This window comes from Malus sylvestris, chromosome 11 (assembly GCF_916048215.2).
Source record: "Malus sylvestris chromosome 11, drMalSylv7.2, whole genome shotgun sequence".
Taxonomy (NCBI): domain Eukaryota; kingdom Viridiplantae; phylum Streptophyta; class Magnoliopsida; order Rosales; family Rosaceae; genus Malus; species Malus sylvestris.
In genome coordinates this window covers 6002059-6022058 of record NC_062270.1, presented here as the reverse complement: position 1 = coordinate 6022058, position 20000 = coordinate 6002059, and the positions used below count along the sequence as shown (strand labels likewise).

Genomic DNA, 20000 nt, shown 5'->3' with positions numbered 1-20000 from the left:
CTAACGTGAGTAACTCTCCAGATTTCTTGTCGAGATGTAATCTCAATAATTTCCCAGATAGGATTTTAAGTGACACGTGTCATTAACGTGAGTAACTCTCTAGATTTCTTGTCGAGATGTAATCTTAATAATTTTTCGGATAGGATTTCGAGTGACACGTGATGTGAGTAACTCTTCAGATTTCTTGTCGAGATGTAATCTCAATAAATTTTCGGATAAGATTTCGAGTGACACGTGTCGCTAAAGTGAGCTAGGGCTGGGTTCGGTTCTTTTCGGTTCGGTTTTTTGCCAAAACCGAAACCAAACCGAAATTTCGGTTCGGTTTTTTCGGTTCGGTTTCGGTTTTTTTTCGGTTTTTTTTTTCTCAGTAAAATAGATCTAAAACGAGGCAATATTGCATCACCGAATACTACAATTTATACATTTTGAAATCACACCACCTGTCAACCACCCACAGAAAAGGATTCTATGTTTTTAGTTGATTAACCATCATAGGCAGCAAATTCATTGTATATGATGATGGAAAAGAAACAAAAACCCATAAACATCACTCCTTTTCTTGTTCTTTTTGCTTTTCTGAGCCAAGAGATAAACATGAGATATTGAAACATCAATACTCAAACCAGAAGCCTTCAAACATGAGATATTGAAACATCAGGAAACTCGTCTTTTAGAAGAGAAAGAAAAATAGGCAGCAGCTGCTCTATAGTTGCATCCTGCAGTGAGAGGGAGAAAAATTAGCTTCGAAGTAAGAATTTGAATTAAATAACAGCCCCAAAATTTTCTTGCCTTTCCTAAAACTTGTGCCATTCCCAGTATTACTGAAGCCAATGCAGAACGAACGTGCTGGGAAGAATCTGTCGACAATTCCTATGGCAGGCAAACATAGTAAGTAAAAGCATAACAGTATTTAGAACTGCCTAAAAACTACAACAAACTTCTTAGGGAAAGTATAACCATAGGTTAAGTGAGATGTGCAACCTTTACGAAAGGAAGGATCTGCTGAATGGCAAGTTCGGGTAGGGCTGGGTTCGGTTCTTTTCCCACTTAAATTTTCACAAGCCATTTCATTATTTTGTCCCTCCCTCACCTCCAAAATGATCTTCCTCTCCGCTTCCACTTTAAATTTACTACCAGATGGATTAAACTAGTTATTCACAATCTCAGACACAACAAACAACAAGTAATCTGCAGCAACTCAAAACAAATTGCAAAACCATGAAATTTAGAAGCTACAGATCAAATTCATCAGAAGTTCAAAACCAACGAAATTGAAAAAAAAAATCTGCAAAACGCATCATGGGGTGAGAGACTAACCTTGCAAAGGAGGGGATTTGTGGGTCGACACTTGAGCCTTGAACCGGCGAGAGAAAGTCGACGGCGAGTGAGAGGGATAAGAGAAAGATCGCTGAGAGACGGCGACGAGGATGGGTGCTAGAGACGGCGACGGCGAGTGAGAGGAAGGGTTGCTGCAGGGTCTGCACGCTCGCAGCCATGGGGATCGGTGCTGGAGCTTGAGGGAGGACTGAGAGAGAAGAGGGGACGAGAGAGAGAAGAGGGAGAAATTGGAGGCATGGAGGAAGTACTGTCTGGAGGTGTGGCTGCGCAGAGAGAGATGAGGGAAGTGACAAATAGAAAAAGTGTGGCTGCTAGGGTTTTATTGATTTGATTATAAAAAATTTTTAAAAAAAAAATCCCAAAATCCGAGGGGCGTGAAGAGGGTTCGAACTCATGCCCTCCACCAACTTGGAAAGTTTCACTAACCAACTTCACAACAAGTTCTGTTTTGTTATAATTGTATGACTAAACTATTTATAAACATTGAAAAAAATAATTAAATATATATATCGGTTCGGTTCGGTTTTCGAACCTCAAAAACCGAAACCGAACTGAACAGATTCGGTTCGGTTCGGTTTGAGAGTTTCGGTTCGGTTTTTTTTTCGGTTCGGTTTTTTTCGGCTTCGGTCCGGTTTGGTTTTCGGTTTTCGGTTTTTTGAACCCACCCCTAAAGTGAGCAACTCTTCAGATTTCTTGTCGAAATGTAATCTCAATAATTTTTCGGATAGGATTTCGAGTGCCACATGTCAAGATGTAATTGGTTGTGCAAATTTTAGATAGGATTCTTATCTATGTGGCACTTATTATTTTCAACTTCCAATGTTAATACATAGGCTGGATATTGGGGTATAATTCACACACTTTCATCTTTGCCTTTTCCAGTATCTCTTTCAATTCAAGTTTGAATGAATTCTAACTTTGGATCCTCTTTGCATTCCAACTAGAGGTCCTCATCCAATTCTGAATTGGAAGATAAATGGATGCAGATGATACGAGAAGATGAAAAGTCCGATGAAGAAGATGAAGCATGGCACAACACAACATATATAGCAGCAATGGTGGGGTCATGGTGTGCGAAGCAATTGAAGGACAACCTCATTAGGGTGGCTCTATTGCTGGTCACTCTTACAACCTCAACGATTGTCGGTACAATATAAGGTATTACTTGGCAGATGACATCTACCCAAAGTGAGCGACACTTGTCCAAGCAATTGCAAACCATGTGGATGACGCTCAAATGTGGTTTACCTTACACCAAGAGGCATACCAGAAAGATGTTGAGAGAGCTTTCAGTATTCTATAAGCACGGTGGAATATCATTAAGGAAGTGGTAAAAGGGTGAAGTCGAGATAAATTGAACTCTATCATGATGTCATGCACCATATTACACAACATGATTGCGGAGGATGAGCGAGATAGCTATATTAATGGAGAGTTTGATGACAACCAAGATAATCCAAATAGGTCAATCAGGGATCATGCAAAAATATATGATGAGTCTAATTTGCCTTTGGATCTAAGAATTGGTAATATCTCTTTAAATGAGTACATGAGGCATCATAGGATGATACATTTGCGTGCCACAAACAAGTACCTACAACATAATCTCGTGCACATCTTTGGGCCAAAAGAACCATGAAGTAGGTGTTTAAGTTTTATGTTGTTAAATGGTTTGTTTAATGTTGTTTAAATTTCATGTTGTTTAAGTTTGAATAACTCCCCCAAGTAGTACTAGGGTGGAGATTGTGTTGTTTAAGTTTAATGTTATTAAATTTAAAATGAGGTAAGATAGTATGAAATGGTAAAAATTATGTGAGAAATGGTGTATGAATGACTTAGGTGTTTATAGGAAAAAAAATTCAAAGGCAATAGTAACCTGGCGTCAACATGACTTCATCTAGCCGTTGCTAGCTGGCGTCATGCTGACACAAGGTAGCCGTTGCATTCAAACAATTGGGCCGGCTTGGGGCTGGCTGCTCTTGGCCAACCGGTTGGCTAGTTTTCCCATTTTTGACCTGATGGGACCCACGAGCCCTTTGGCCTAGCCCTCAGTTGAAGACAATTTTCATGTCATTTCGAGCTATTTTTAGCCCTATAACCATTTGGCTGGGTCAATTGGAGATGCCTTAGCTCCTATAAATAGTGCCTTAGGCGACTCCAAAACTTAAGGACTAATAAAATATATAATAAATATGCATAAGGATTGGATGAGACGATAACCAAAAACAAAGGAAGCAGGAGGAGGACAAATATAGGTTAAAAGGGGCTTGGTAAAATAAGTGATACACTTAAGCACTTGACGAATGGCTAAAAGAAATATGGAGTTCGACTCTTGATTTCAGGTGTCATCATGATACATGAAAAATAAAGGCTTATCACAAAGGTTGCAGGAGGTGGCTAGAAGAGAAGGAACTTAAATTGATCTCTTCCTTCCGATGGAGATGAAAAATGAATAGGACAATGAACTTAAGTAATACACGTATGTGTGTCAAAAGTACACAATATTTTAGTTTGTAGTGTATTCAGACTGTTTTTGACATTCATATGTTTACCTGTGTGTGTAAATGCAGCACAAACAAAAAAAAGCAAGGAAAAAGGAAAACGAAAGGTTGAACAAAGGACGAGTACAAACAACAAAAACAACACGTCAAAATCAAACACCTCTATTATTTGAGACTTGAGACTATAGGAGGAAAAAAACTTGGGTAGGAACGTCGGATCATGTTAACACGTTATTTGTAGGCCGAATTTGTTTTGTAACCAAGTCATCATCGTCCAATAATTCTCATACTATCCCTTATTACCGACTTATCGAATTCTTAAGGACCAGGTAGCGTTTATCCCAATACTAAATTCTTATCTTCTTTTCAGTTTTTGGACACGTTGTATGCACTCAATGAATTGTGGTCGAATCTATCTTGGTTACAAGACATAATCTATTTATTTGTAGGACATTTGTCGTAAAAGTATGAGATTTCCACCTTTAAAATCACCAATACCTTTTGTAAGAAAACCCAACACTTAGTAAATAGGTTTTAAGTTAGAATGATATCGGTAATGTTGATAGATGATTATGCTGATAAACCTAAAAAGTTGGAATAGCAATCAAACTACGTAATTTGGAATCAGAGTCGACTTTATTTGGCAGAGTTTATCTAATGACACTACTTGCTCAATAAATGCTTATCAGTTAATAAGTAAACCACCCACTAAAAGCCAATGCCATTACGATAAGAAAAACCATTGACTAAGTAAGAGATAAAATTTCACATTGCTCCTCCAAATGGCCTTTATCACTTAATTCACTTTGACATCACCAATTTGGGAAATTTATCGTCAAAACATAAAGAAAGGCTAATTCTCAAGGGGCTCAACAGCTTGACATCGACGGCTAATATCATGATGTTGGCCCATTTGTAAATCTTCGCCAGTGGACACGGCATCAGGATCAAATGTCAATCTTCTCCTACCACCAGTGGTCGATTCTTCCTCCCAATCGTCGCCTTGGCCTTTTACAGTAAATTGATTTTATGAGTACAATTTCATATTATTTTTTTCTAACTAGCAATAATATGGTTTAAATTTGTTATTGACGAGAATCGAATTTAATACATCTTACTTACAAATGAAATGAAATAGCACTAAACCGTAATTCTAAATGACAAATTTTTATAATAATTAAAAAAAAATAGTTTTATAAGAGCGCGATTTTAATTATACAATAAATGACACTTCTAAAAATGTTAAGGAGGCTCAAGACCACACGAAAAGATAATGAAGGAAATAGAAAGAACGTTACGAGTCATGGTTTTTCTAAGCGTAAGAGATGCATTTGTATTTAATCGGGTAGACTAAAACTATCAAAATTTAATTCTGCAATTAAACAGATAAGTTGCACTAGTATAATTTCGTACAAGTGGTGTCTAAACTTTTTCAAAACAACGAAAAACCAAAAGGGGGGGGAGAGAAGAAAGAAGCGAATTTATGCCATGCTCGCCATGTGTTTGTATTAATGTCTAATCCAATGTCCCATCACCTTCCCCGCCCAAAAACTGTTGGTACATCCGCGGCATACAGCAACACCACCAGCACAACAAAATCTCTCTCTCATCTCTCCCTCCCCCTCTCTCTTACCATTTTTGTGCTCTCCTCCGAGATTGCATAATTTAATCGAAACTTTCTCAGTATTTTTCCATATTTTATTTCGAAATCGCTACACAAAGACACGTATTCATCGCATAGAAAGGTGTTTGTGTCTTCGTCCGTGGATACATATACATATATTATATTTTACTATACACGCTGAGCCGGCGATGCCGACGCCGGTGAATGCAGCCAGGCAATGTTTGACGGACGAGGCGGCGCGTGCTTTGGACGACGCGGTTGCTGTAGCGCGTAGGCGGAGCCACGCCCAGACGACGTCGCTCCACGCCGTCTCGGCTTTGCTTTCCTTGCCGTCTTCGGCCCTCCGCGACGCATGCGCCCGCGCCAAGAGCAGCGCGTACTCTCCACGCCTTCAGTTCCGGGCTCTCGAGCTGTCTGTCGGAGTTTCCTTGGACAGGTTGCCGTCGTCGAAGGCACAGGACGAGCCTCCCGTGTCGAACTCGCTCATGGCGGCGATCAAGCGGTCCCAGGCGAACCAGAGGCGGCAACCGGAGAGCTTCCACTTGCACCATATTCACAGCCAGCAGCAAGCGGCCTCGCTTTTGAAGGTCGAGCTGAAACACTTCGTCATATCAATCTTGGACGATCCGATTGTCAGTCGGGTCTTCGGAGAAGCTGGGTTTCGAAGCTGTGACATAAAGGTCGCGATTATTCACCCGCCGGTGACTCAATCGGCTCGGTTTCCTCGGACCCGATGCCCGCCCATTTTCCTATGCAACTTAACGGACGCGGACCCCGCCCGACCCGGATTCAGCTTGCCGCTTTCCGGGTTCGAAGACGGAGACGAGAACTCGAGAAGAATCGCCGACTTGTTGGTTAAAAAGAGCGGGAAAAACCCGCTGCTACTCGGCGTCTGCGCCGCCGAGGCTCTGAAGAGCTTCACCGAGGCCGTGCAGAAGGGTAAAGCGGGGATTTTACCTGCTGAAGTGGCTAGCTTCAGCGTAGTTTCCATCGAGACGGAGATTTCTGAGTTCGTCCTCAATGGCGGAAGCAAGGAGGAGATGGGTTGCAAGTTTGAGGAGGTGGGTCGAATGGCGGAGCGCTGCTCTGGATCTGGAAGTGGTGTTATTGTAAATATTGGGGATTTGAAGGGTTTAGTGGGTGAGGGTGTGGTGGCGGAGGAAGCTCTGAGCTTTGTGGTGCTGCAGCTGAAGAGCTTGTTGGAGATCCATGGTGTAAAATTGCGGTTGATTGGCGGGGCGGCGAGCCATGAAGTGTTTAGGAAGCTTTTGCTTCGGTTTTCGACGATTGAGAAGGATTGGGATCTTCATCTTCTTCCCATTACTTCTTCTAAAGCTTCAATGGAAGGAGTTTACTCGAAATCCAGGTGGTTATCTAACTCTGAATTTGTTTTATGCTCCTTTTCAACTTGTTGGGGCAAATGCTCAATATTCTCTTTTGTGGATTCATGCTTGATGTGTGTCTGAAGTTGCTTGAAGTCATAATTTGATTGTGGTTTCGGGTTTGATACGCGAAACATATGATGTTTTGTTCCCTAAAGCCATGAAGTGTTTGATTTCATTACTCTGGTTTAGGCAGTAAGCTGCATAATTTGCTAACTTCAGAGTGAGAGCATTCAATCCATATATGCATTCATTTCTCGATGTACATGTTATAATGTTTAAGTCGATAGCGCTGGTATAAGTTGTGTGAATGCATGGAGAGTATGTTTCAGGTAAAACACTTAAGTGTCTGACTGTTTTGTGCTTGTTGGATCTCACAGTTCCGTGCTCATGATATACTTACAGTTTGATGGGGTCCTTCGTTCCATTTGGCGGATTCTTTCCTGCACCGTCCGACTTCAAAAGTCCATTGAGCAGCACATATCAATCCTTTAAACGTTGTCATCAGTGCACAGAGAAGTATGAGCAAGAAGCTGCTTCTGTTCTGAAAATAGGATCAACTAATTCAGCAGCTGATCAGCGGTCAGATAGTTTGCCTTCTTGGTTGCAAACGTGCGAACTTGACACTGGCAAGGGAGACGATCTAGCAAAGGTATGTAACCCCTTTAGAGTTTAATTTTGTATCGAGTTGGAATAACTCTTGTGCACACAAAAGCATGCCTTTGCGCACAAACACATGTAGTTTAACGAGCATGTTTCTTGTAACTGGTTGGATTTTAATTTGTTACCCTTATTTCCTTGAGAACATGTGTAAGTGTGCTTCATTATTCAGTGCAGACCAAAGATGATAAAACAACAACGAATGTTACAGTATCTGCACTGCAGAAAAAATGGGATGATATCTGCCGACAAAATCATCACCCTCAACCATTCCCTAAAGTGGACGTTTATCAAGCAGGGCCTCAAGTTGCATCTGGTGAGGGCTCCCTAGCAGTCTGGAATAGAAAAGAAAACAGCGGTGAAGATTCATCTCTAAATGAAAGCGGACATGCTATTCATTATCGCTGCCAGCCGATGGACATGCAAACGAGTCTTCTATCAAAACAGAACTTGCCTATGCAAGTAGTTTCCGATGCTGCTGAGAATGCTTGCCTCCGGTCAGAGCTATTGATTAAAGATTCAAAGGGTCAGCAAGTTGAAATGAGAAGCCCCTGCCAGACTACTTACCCCATCCACAATATGAATCTTTCCACTGACCACACATCGTCTTCATCAGTTACTTCTGTAGCAACAGATTTGGGATTGGGAACATTGTATGGATCAACCAGTCAAGGGCCAAGAAGTCCTAAATTACAAGATATTAGAGAGAGTTCCAGACACCTCTCTGGTTCCATTTCTGCTGAATTTGATGCATTGAGTGAAAATAGTTCACGCCATATTGCCCGGTCCTCTTCCTGCTCTGCGTCTGATCTTGGAGGGCAGGTTGATCCAAGTGATATCAAATCACTTAGGAGAGTTCTCACAGAAAAGGTTGGCTGGCAAAATGAAGCCATTTGCAGTATTAGTCAAGCTGTGGCATGTTGCAAGTCTGGTAGTGGAAGGAATCAGTGTTCGAAACTCAGAGGAGATATATGGCTGACTTTGGTTGGACCTGACAAAGTCGGAAAGAAGAAAATTGCTTTAGCACTTGCTGAGATACTTTTTGGCTCCAGAGAAAGCTTAATTTCTGCTGATATGTGTTCCCAAGATAGGGGTTACCAAACAAACTCTGTTTTTCAATCCGAAGGTGTAGATGATTACAATGTGAAGTTTAGGGGTAAGACAGTTGTTGATTATGTTGCAGGGGAGTTAAGCAGGAGACCTCATTCGGTGGTATTCCTTGAAAATGTCGATAAGGCGGACTTTCTTGCCCAGAGAAGCTTGTCCCAGGCCATTAGGACTGGAAAGTTTCCAGATTCGCATGGGAGAGAAATCAGCATTAACGACATAATCTTCGTGACTACCTCCACTATCAAAAGCAGCAGCAAAAGCCGCTCTGGAGAGAATGAACCCCATAAATTCTCCGAGGAGGTCATACTTGCCGCCAAGAAATGTCAAATGCAAATTCGGAATCTTGGGGATGCCAATCAAAGCAAGGGCATGAATGTGAGGATTGCACCAAGAGATGGAACCTCAAACCCGTCTTCTTCTACAAATAAAAGAAAGCTGATTGACACCAATGCCTCCTTAGAGCGATTCTCTGAACTACAGAAACAGTCCAACAAGCAATTAAGGAACTTTCTCGATTTGAATCTGCCAGTAGCGGAGCCTGACAAGAACATAGATTCTGAAGATTGTGACAGCGACTCCATCTCCGAAAACTCTGAAGCTTGGCTGGAAGATTTCCTTGGTCGAGTGAACGAAAAAGTGGTTTTGAAGCCATTTGATTTTGAAGCACTCGCTGAGAAAATAGTGAAGGAAATCAATCGCGAATTGAAGAAAATCTTCGGATATGAGGTTCAGCTGGAGATTGATTTTGGAGTCATGGTGCAGATACTCGCAGCTGGCTGGTTATCGGACAAGAAGAAAGCCGTAGAGGAGTGGGTTGAACAAGTTCTCAGCAGAAGCTTTGTCGAAGCACGCCTGAAGTTCCGTCTCACTGCTCATTCTGTAATAAAATTGGCTGCCGCTGGAACCCTTTCCGTCGACGAACAAGCTCCCGGCGTTTGCCTTCCTGCTCGAATTGGTCTAGGTTAATTTTCTGCGAAACTGTGCTTTTTGTAGTACATGTTGTATACTGTAGCTTTTGGCATATGGCATTTGACATAAAGCCTTTGTTTTTCTACTCAGTCCTATAATTTTTTTGGGTGAATCCATTTGTGTTGTATTAATGACTTATGTAAGAATGTATATGCTGACTAGGACGTCAAGGACCAAGGTAGCGGTATCTCAAAACAATTAAGTAATATCATGCTGGTAAATTAAACCACATCGAGTAGTGTGTTAGGCTTCAATATCGTCAAACTAGCATCTTGGTTGCATGTAAGTGTCTTTCGTCTGCTAGGCTTCAGTCTTTATATCTTCAAAGACAATGGTTTTCTTTCTCCATTCTGTTCAATGGGAAACGAGGGATTTGAATTTCGGACGTCTTTGAAGATTGGAAAGAGAAATATCACTAAACTAAACGTTTGGTTGATTTTCGGTTGGTTCTCCAACTTCCCAACAAAAATCGACTCCCACAACTGGCAAAAAGCTAGAACTGCATTGTATTACTGGCACAGGCTTTTTCTGTTGGCTTTCACTGAAATTCTAGAAGATAGTCTTCAAATTGTTAACTCAACCTAAAACGGGCCCCAAACTTCTGACGAGAAAATCTTTCGTCACTAATTTGGGTTCGATCTGAACAACAAAACTTTGGGTCCGGCAGCTAGACTTGTCAATGGATAAGATCTTGATCCAAACAAACGTAATTAATAGGATATAAATTTACGAAAATTAATGAAAATAACTTGAAAATTTTGAGTTTTAACGATAAAGATAAAATAAAAGAATAAACTGAATAGTACCATGATTGATTTTTTAGTGTAAAAATTTGATTTTTTGTTAAAGTGAACAGTACCAGAAGTTTTTTGTTAAAATTTCCTATAAATTTGTGGTTCCAATCCGATAACCAATTTATGATTCGAATCTCATAATTTGCGAGATTCACAAAATAAAAACATCATTTACAAATGAAAAAAAATATCATAAAATCGTAATATTAAGTGGTTAAATGGACAATAAGTTTACACTCTTCACTCTTCATTTATAGTTCTGCTCATTTCTCCACGTTTTTAATTATTTTTTTCCCAAAATAGAAAAGTCCAAACAGAAAAAAGTCTTGCATAAACGGCTGTGACACCTTTCCCACTAGTAACATGATAATTGTGCATTGTCTGTCCAACTTTCTCTTGAAAATATATTCCATACTTAATGACAAAGAAAAAGGAAAACCAACAATTGAGATTTTGGAAGAAAGTTAATGCATTCCACTTTCTGAAAAAGAAGAACAAGTGAACTTACCTTTTCTTTTAGCTGATTTTCCACATAAATTTTTTCTTATTGGTATATATATATTTTTGAAATTATCCTTATATATAAAGCCAAGGGTCCAATGAACAATGTTTTTTGGTGTCACAAACTTCATAAAAAATAATTGGAGAAAAATGCCCCTCAAATGAAAAAATTTCTAAAGCAACCCAAAATAATGCATCAAATGTGGCAGGGGTATTTTTATCATTTTAATAGTTTTTTTTAATAAATAAATTTTTGTGTACATTTATTTTTTTAATAATTAGTACCTCACAATAGGCTAGCAATAATGTGATTCAATTAGTTGTTTATTAAATATTATTTTCTCTATTTTAAACATGTTCAAAACATCTTAAGAGACGTGTATTGCTGATTAAAAAAAGGTATTTCGCACACGGATAATAATGTGATTAAATTAGTTGTCAATTTTTTTTTTGAACAAACGATATTATCTACACTAAGGGGAAGGAGGTGGGCTTAGCCTCACAATGAGTTAGTAATAATATGATTCAAACAGTTGTTTATTGAATATTATTTTCTCTATTCTTAATATAAATTCAATAGAAACATATTTTATTATGTGGATTTAGCTGCTTTAATTGGTTTATGAGGGGTTTCTTCTAGCATGATCTAAGATTATTTATTTACTTCAAATCTTTGACTTTCCTTTTATCAATTTACGCTTATAAATACATTTAAAACGTGTAAGTCACGAGTTGCACGTTGTAATTCAAAAATGTCTTTTGCACGCGCATAAGTGCATGCACGAAGGCTAGTTATTATTAAGGGGAGGGTTCAAAACAATTATAGTAATTTAGGAAAGGGGGAGAATTTCGAACTTGGGACACATGAGTGAAAACCCAACATACTATGCACTAGAATATTGGACCATATGTTATTGGTAGGGCTAGCTTGATTGCTATGTTTTTTGTAGAAACTACTTCTATTGTGCTGTTAAAATAAACAACTATGAAAAAAAAAAAAAAAACAGGGTAAGTGTTTGGTAAACTATAGTTCTAAAAATGATTTTAGCAAAGAAAATATGGGGTTAAGATTGTAAATATGAAAGTTTCATTAGTTGGTATTGTTCACCTGCCTACCTCCAATGAAAAAAACGCTTTTTTTAGAAGTGTATGTATAGTTGGTTCTGCTTTCTGCTATTTTGGACCATGATTTAGAGAAAAAAAATTATTTGCCAAACAAATTTAAGACCCCAACTTTTTGAAAAACTGTTTTAAAAAAAAATTGAGCAACCCTAAACTACCTCGTAATTTGTTTGTGTTTATGCAAGTAATTGACTTCTAGGGTTGGAATGAAATTTCACTTCTTCTTTAGGTCACTCTTTTCGCAAAAGAATGATGAAGTATTTTTCGTTATTGCTCCAAAACATGAATTGTGACCGCGAAAAATAATTAAATAAATAAATAAACAAAGGGATGACAAAAAATAAGCACACACCGTCCACCGTCTCAACATCTAATTAGAATCCAAAACTTTGATGCTGAAAGGATGGAAATAGAGTGATCACACCACATAAGACGTCTTTTTCGACCAAGTAAACGACACCAAATGACACTGACCTGCACCTTATCTTGCATTGCATGTAATCTACGATGTCGTTTCCACCTTGGTGGGGTCGTATTTTGAAAACACTTCATTGACTTTTCAATCTGGTATGGCAAATCCCTGTTTTCTTAGCTTCCATAGTCAAATTTGGCTTTTGATTTTTGGGACACACTGTGAGCCGTTGATCTGTCCATTGTCCATGGAGGATGACCGTCCGATTGTCTTAGTGTTTAAGTTGGAAATTTTGCTTTGAAGAAAAGTAGTAAGCCCTAAGCTGGAGTCTTTATGCTCATAGTCATGAACTGTCACTAAGCTCTTGTCCTGGAGTTCAAATTTATGTTCCTGTTTTTTTAAAGAGAAACGCTACGTAGACTTTTTCAAAGTCGGATTTTTCATAGACTTTTTGTCGTCTTATAGTTTAATGTCAATTTTCATAAAATATTATGTTGTAAACATGAGTTAGCAGATAATCTATAGAGAGTTCTATTTTTTAGAAAGTCTCCTTAGCATGAAGAGGTTAATCGTAAACGAGAAGATTGATTATGAAGAAAAAGTAAAATCGATTCGTATTCACATATATAAGAATTATATGAGAGCAAGAATACTCGTGGATTGCTTTTTGAAAAAATAACTTTTTTCTCTTTGTTTTCAATATTAAATGGTTCCTATGATGCTTCAATGAGTTTAGAATTAATTCTGATTACTGTTAATTGTATCGCTTTAGCGAGCTGTTCTCCGCTTAAATGAGGAATGTGGTCTTGCTGTGTAGTGATGACTTGATAAGGGATCAAATCATTGATTGGATTTCGTAATGACAATATAGTCTTGGCAACTGAAAAGTAATTACATGTAATTAGATTAACTTCAATGGGTGTCACAGTTGGAGCACTTACTAAATCATGACAATTCCAACTTACCTAGATTCTTTTAAGGGAATTTTGACGAAAAGCTCTCGATACTGTTCATTTTAACGAAAAATCATATTTTTACATTAAAAAGTCAATCATGGTACTATTCACTTTACTCTTCATTTACTCACCATGTATTTCAACCTACTTGAAATTTTTTATTTGTTCTAAGTTTTTTATAATGGAGGAAAAAGAAATGATTTGGTTGATGCAACAAATGCACTTGCCAAAAATACAAACACGTAAGTGTCTGGTCACGATCATGGTACACATAAGCTTTCGGAATCAGCTCAAGTGAATGAGTGAATATGAGATAAAATGTTATAATTAGGATACATTCAGTATTTCGAAACTCATTTTTTTTAAACGTAACCGATGATATTTTTTTTAACCCGTCTCTTAAGAGCAAAATCATGTATTTGTAGTGAAGCAAGCATAAATTAAGGAGGAGATTAGTACATGGTGCAAAGATGATTGAGATGATTAGGCTGACCGATGAAGAAAATAAAGACACCATGGACTTGTAACGAAGATAATTGAGGAATATAATACCAATTTGCAATTGTTTTTTTTCTTTGAAAAGGCCATCAGCTGATGGTTGACGTGCCGATGTACTGTATGAAATGCTAACTTGAAATTTGAAAAAAGCCAACGCTAGGAATTGATTTAAATATTTTTGGAAAGGGATGTCATAAAAAAAAATTCCAAAAACAAGGAGACAACATAAATGAGAGCGCCCACGGCCGTAGACTTTTCTGCCCAATTTATTTACCAGGAAAAAAAGGAAGAGAAAAAAAGAGAGTAAACTGTAGCAATGGTCCTTTAATTTTAATCAAATTAGAATAATGGTCCCTTAATTAAAAATCCATTACCATTGGTCTCTCAACTTATCAAAATGTGTAGCTATAGTCATTTTCATCAATTTCATCAAAATTTTATCAAAATAAGTTATGTTGGAATGACCATTTATACAATTAGGGTCCCTCAACTCATCAAAGTGTGTTATTATGGTCATTTTTGTCAACTACGTCAAAATTTTTGTCAAAACGAGTTATGTTGGAAGGACTATTGCTACAATTGGGTTAAAGTTAAGAGACAATTTCTCTAGTTGAATTAAAGTTGAGGGACCAATGTTAATAGATTTTTAGTTAAGGGACCATAACTACACGTTTTGATGAGTTGAGGGACCATTGCTCCAATTGAGTTAAAGTTAAGGGATCATAGCTACAATTTACTCGGAAAAAACGAAAAAGACTGTTTTGGTCCATTTATTACGTCATTAATTTATAAAAATAATTCAAAAATTAGGTGCAGGCGTAACGAAAGCGAGGATTCTAGAAAGCATCGAACCTCTCTCATTCGTCGATGGCTCCAAGAATTCCAAAGTGCGCGGTGCACAACGATATCACCTACAACTGATAACCTCACCCTTCTTATCCACGATCCAACGCTGACGGACAAATGGGCATCGAACAAACCGTTGAAATACAAAACTGCGCTCCACCACATTGACTCAACTCCTCGACGAGAAATTTTTAAGGCTTTTTATATTAGCACTATGTATTCCACGTTAAAATTTAATATTAATGACTAATTTACTCTACAATGTAATGACAATTTTGATCTTATTAGGTTTAAAAAATAATAAAATTTTTATAAATACACCTCAAATCACTTTTAACGTATTATTTATCTATTTCAACTATCAAAACCCCTCACATTCTCCATTGTTGAATAAAATCCTAAGCAATGAAACTACAAATATGTTGATTGAGAAAAATAATTTTTGACGAATGAAACACGAAATCAGTGTTTCGAAAGCTTTGAAATCATTATTATTGTTATTGAAAAACGTTCAAATGAACCTAAACATTTTTTGAAATCATTCAATTTGAAATCATTCGGCAAACTAATGTTCAGATAGTTTGAAATCATTCAGCAAAATAAAAAATGAGTGTTATAAGATTTGAGAAATGTGAGGTGTATGTAGAAAATATAAGGTGTATATTAAGAACGTGGGGTGTGAAGGTATTATGGGGAAGGAAGTGAGATGTATTAAGATAGTTTTTAATTGAAAAAGTAAATGTGGGGTATATTAAGTATGTGAGATTTATTCAACAATTTGTGGGATGCTAATATAATAAGTCATTTATAATTGTGACGGGAACACAAATGGTACACCACGTGTTTTAATAAGAATTGTGAAGATTTTATTTTGTAAGTTATTAACTTTTTAGCATATATATCATCATTTGTTTAATGATATGTGATGTACCTTCTTGACAATTAAAATCTTCCCGTCACGCATACGCTTGTGACTGCGGGTAACGATGGCATGATTTAGAAGCGAATCGGTTCTTTTTCTCTTCGGTAGCACAGACGGTGGAGGTTCCGCCACGTCACCACTAAAAGACAAAATGCATTATGCGGTGACAATCCTGGAATCTGAACACATCACTTTGGTGAGGTCGGTTTCACAGTATCGTGGACACGCGGCAATCCGTTACTCGATGCTCTTAGATATTTAAAAAAACCAGGAGGACCCACTCAGAATTTTGAAATAAAATAATTTATTTGGGGTTTCTATTTAATTTAATTTTTTGAAGACGAAGAGAGAGAGAGAGAGGGAGAGAGAGAGCGCTCGCAGATTTCATAGGCTCTTGTTTTTTGACTGGAGAAAAAAAAATAATAATAAAAATAAAAAGCATAAAAACTCAAAAGGAAGAAACGAAAAGTCTCTGTCTTTGCTAATAGTTTGGTCCTTTTTTGGGTAGAGTTAAAAGAGGAGGTGGGAGGAGTTGGTTTTTTTCCTGAGCAACTCTCAAGAGTTCTTTCTCCTTTGTATTTCATTTCTCTGCTGCAATAAGGTATGCGCCTGCTCTTTAATTCTCAATTTTTTTTATTTTGTATTTTCTTTGCTTAATTCGATTATTTGGGGTGTAATTCCACTTGGGTTTATTTGTTTTCTTGAAGTTGTTGAATTTTCTGTTTGGTTCTTGAGAAAATGGGAGTTTTGAATGAAAGCTTGGTTCTTTTTCTTTAATGGGTTTGTTTGTTGTTGGTTGGGAGTTTAAAAAGTTGGAAGAAGGAAGTAGAAGAATTGTGTTTAGTTGAATTTTGGTTTTTTCTTTTTCTTTGATGGATGTTGTTATTTATTGGGAATTATCAGTTTGGAAGAAGTAGAAGAATTTGCGTGAGAGTTGAGTTTTGGATTGTTTTACTAGAAGGGGGTGGAGAGAGAGAGAGAGAGAGAGAGAGCTGTATGTGAATTTTCTTTTCCCAGTTTCCTGGCAACCAAACAAGTGGGTGTGTGGTTGTTATGAGTGGTTGTGTTTGTTGGGTTTGTAACAGATTTCTGTTTCAGTTTTTGCCTGAAATTGGTCAACATGTGTGTTTTGACAATATGGTTAAATGATGACACCAAAGATTGAATTTTTATGTTTTGATCAAATCCCTTGCGCACCTTTGGAAGATTGAAATTTTCCTCCATAAAGTGCCCATGCTTGTGATCTTTCTGACAGAGGGTGTTTGAATTGATGTCTTCTTTTTATAGGAAGAGACTGTCTTGACATCCATGTGCAGTGGTTCCAAGAGGAATCCTTCTTCCACTGATACGATCATGGAGCGTGAGAAACAAGAAGGGACGCGGTTTAACTTTTCGATTTTGCTTGAACTAGCCGCCTGCGATGATCTTGAAGGGTTCAAAAGGGCTGTAGAGGAAGAGGGTCTTGATGTTGATGAGGCGAGCTATTGGTGTGGGAGGCTGATTGGCTCGAAGAAGTTGGGGTTTGAGGAGAGGACTCCCCTCATGGTCGCCGCTATGTTCGGTAGCATGAACGTGTTGAATTATATTCTTCAATCCTGTCTTGTTGATGTTAATAAAGCCTGCGGTTCAGATAGAGCTACAGCTCTTCATTGTGCTGTTGCTGGTGGCTCTGCTGCTTCGGCTGAGGTTGTCAAGCTCTTGCTTGCTGCTTCTGCTGATGCGAGTTCTCTTGATGCTAATGGAAACCAACCAGGTGACTTGATCGCACCTGCTTATAGTTCGAGCTTCGGTTCGAGGAAGAAAGCTTTGGAGGTCATGCTCAAGGGTGTTCCCAGTATTGATGAACCTTTCGACTTCTCGGAGCAAATGATTAATGAGACAGAAGGGCAAGAACAGCAAGAGATGACAACTCCTCGTGCTTCGAAGGATGGAACAGAGAAGAAAGAGTATCCTGTTGATCTTTCTCTTCCGGACATCAAGAACGGGATTTATAGCACGGATGAGTTTAGAATGTATACTTTCAAGGTCAAGCCGTGCTCAAGGGCCTACTCTCATGACTGGACAGAGTGTCCGTTCGTCCACCCGGGGGAAAATGCAAGGCGGCGTGATCCAAGGAAATATCATTACAGCTGTGTTCCTTGCCCGGAGTTCAGAAAGGGGACCTGCAGACAGGGAGATGCTTGTGAATATGCACATGGTATTTTTGAATGTTGGCTTCACCCTGCCCAGTACCGTACCCGTCTTTGCAAGGATGAGACGGGATGCACAAGAAGGGTCTGTTTCTTTGCTCACAAGCCAGAAGAGCTTCGCCCCTTGTATGCTTCGACAGGTTCTGCTGTGCCTTCTCCGAGATCATTCTCAGCCACTGCTGCTTCTCTGGACATGGGGTCAATTACCCCGCTTTCCCTCAACTCTCCATCCATGATGATTCCTCCTGATTCAACTCCGCCCATGACTCCCACAGGACCTTCTTCTCCTATGGGTGGAAACATGTGGCAGAACAATCCAAACTTTGCACCCCCCACTTTGCAGCTTCCAGGTAGCAGATTGAAATCTACTCTGAGTGCTAGAGATATGGATTTTGAGATCGAGATGCTTAGCCTGGAGAGGGATCGTCGAAGGCAGCAACGCTTGATTGATGAGATGTCCGGTTCCCCATCTAGCTGGAACAAAGGCTTATCTCCTGCATCGCCCTTTTCTGCATCTGGGAATCGAACAGGGGAATTGAATACCTTCGGAGGAGTGAACCCTACTAACCTTGACGACATTTTTGGATCTCTTGATCCTGCAATTTTGCCTCAATTTAATGGCCTTTCACGGGATGCAACAGCATCCCAGTTACATTCTCCAACTGGGATCCAGATGCGCCAAAATATGAACCTGCAGGCCCGTCCCAGCTACTCTGCCAGCCTCTCATCCTCTCCTGTACGGGCTTCTCCGATGTTTGGAGTTGATGCATCTAGTGCAGCTGCTGTTTTTAATTCAAGGTCTGCTGCATTTGCAAAGAGGAGTCAGAGCTTCATTGAGCGTAGTGCTGGCAACCGTAATTCTGTGGTTTCTTCCTCTGCTGATTTTGGAACAATAAAGCCCTCTAACCTTTCAGATTGGGGCTCTCCTGGTGGCAAATTAGACTGGGGTATCCAGGGCGAAGAGCTGAACAAGCTGAGGAAATCTGCTTCTTTTGGATTCCGAAGCAACGGGAGCAGTTCCCCAACAGCTTCATCCATGATGCCAACAAATGGTGATGAGCCTGACGTATCATGGGTTCAATCTCTTGTCAAGGATGGACCTCAAGCCTCGCAACAACGCGGGCAATTTGGATTCGAGGACCAGCAGCAGCAGCAGTGTCACCCTAACAACGGAGGTCCAGAGATGCTCCCCGCTTGGGTGGAGCAGCTTTACTTTGAGCAGGAGCAGATGGTGGCTTAAATCGACAAATCCCCGGATTGCTCCTTTCGTTGACGTTTAACTATATTTTTTTCCTGCCATTTTTTAAATTTTTATTGTATTCATCAATTAAGGTTGAAGGAACCGGAGAAGAGAGGAAATAACCCGACGGAAAAGAAAGATGAGTCTGCAGAATGCAAGTTCTGCACAGAGTGTTTCCTTTGAATTAGTTCGTCTTCGTTGTAGTTTCCATGTGAATCTCGAACAGAAAAATGCTGAAAAAATTGAGAGATTTCCATGTTAATCATAATTATCAAGTTAATTATTATGTTTTTGGTCGGTTGTATACCTTATATGTATGACCAGCTCTTACAATGATGAATTATTCATAAATTCAGGATATTCATATCAATTTGGCCAACTTTGTGTTCTCGTGCTGAATTTTTTGTGTACATTTACTTGTCAAGAGAAAGATATCGGAAACCTTGGTTGTCATCAAGTGCATAGACCCGTGCATCCCTATTTCTCATCCCGTTACCCACGATGAGAGAGAGGGATGAGACAAGTGATAGGAGATAGCGACACATGCACTTGGTGACACGGCAAAACCTTTCCTGTTTGTTTGAACTTGGAAATAGAATTCCCCCCACCCACACCCAATACCCATCTTCAAGGATCCAGCTTTAGACTTATACTTTTCGTAAAATGATTTTCACACACCTCTTATTCTCCACTCACGTTCATTTATATCCATTAATTCTCTTTCGATTCATTCAATCCAAAAGGCCAAAATAAACATAGTGTATGGTTCCTTACGTTTTCCGTCTCTGGTTTTACTTTTACGATGTTAATTTTATCCTTTTTCTGAAATCTGCATATTACTTCGGCTTTCCAATGGTGAATCTCTTCCCAGTCTCCCCAATAGGGGTGATATTTTGTTGAGCAAGAGACAGAAAAAGGCAGACCTACTATCTCTGC

General features: G+C 39.0%; 2 protein-coding genes across 2 annotated transcripts; both read left to right on the top strand.

Moving 5' to 3' along the window:
- Positions 1-5271: 5271 nt before the first annotated feature.
- On the top strand, positions 5272-9813 carry LOC126590689 (protein SMAX1-LIKE 7-like). The gene is made up of 3 exons (XM_050256181.1): positions 5272-6829; positions 7251-7497; positions 7683-9813. The coding sequence occupies exons 1-3, from the start codon at positions 5652-5654 to the stop codon at positions 9579-9581; spliced, it is 3324 nt and encodes a 1107-aa protein (XP_050112138.1). The 5' UTR covers positions 5272-5651; the 3' UTR covers positions 9582-9813.
- A 6241-nt stretch (positions 9814-16054) lies between these two features.
- On the top strand, positions 16055-19443 carry LOC126590691 (zinc finger CCCH domain-containing protein 66-like). The gene is made up of 2 exons (XM_050256183.1): positions 16055-16236; positions 16923-19443. Exon 2 carries the CDS (start codon positions 16944-16946, stop codon positions 19062-19064), a length of 2121 nt encoding a protein of 706 aa, XP_050112140.1. The 5' UTR covers positions 16055-16236; positions 16923-16943; the 3' UTR covers positions 19065-19443.
- Positions 19444-20000: the final 557 nt, after the last annotated feature.

Coding starts and splice junctions, on each gene's coding strand:
- LOC126590689 (XM_050256181.1), top strand. CDS start 5,652: ATGCCGACGCCGGTGAATGCAGCCAGGCAATGTTTGACGGACGAGGCG. Junction 6,830..7,250: donor GGAGTTTACTCGAAATCCAG/GTGGTTATCTAA, acceptor ATATACTTACAG/TTTGATGGGGTCCTTCGTTC. Junction 7,498..7,682: donor AGGGAGACGATCTAGCAAAG/GTATGTAACCCC, acceptor TATTCAGTGCAG/ACCAAAGATGATAAAACAAC.
- LOC126590691 (XM_050256183.1), top strand. CDS start 16,944: ATGTGCAGTGGTTCCAAGAGGAATCCTTCTTCCACTGATACGATCATG.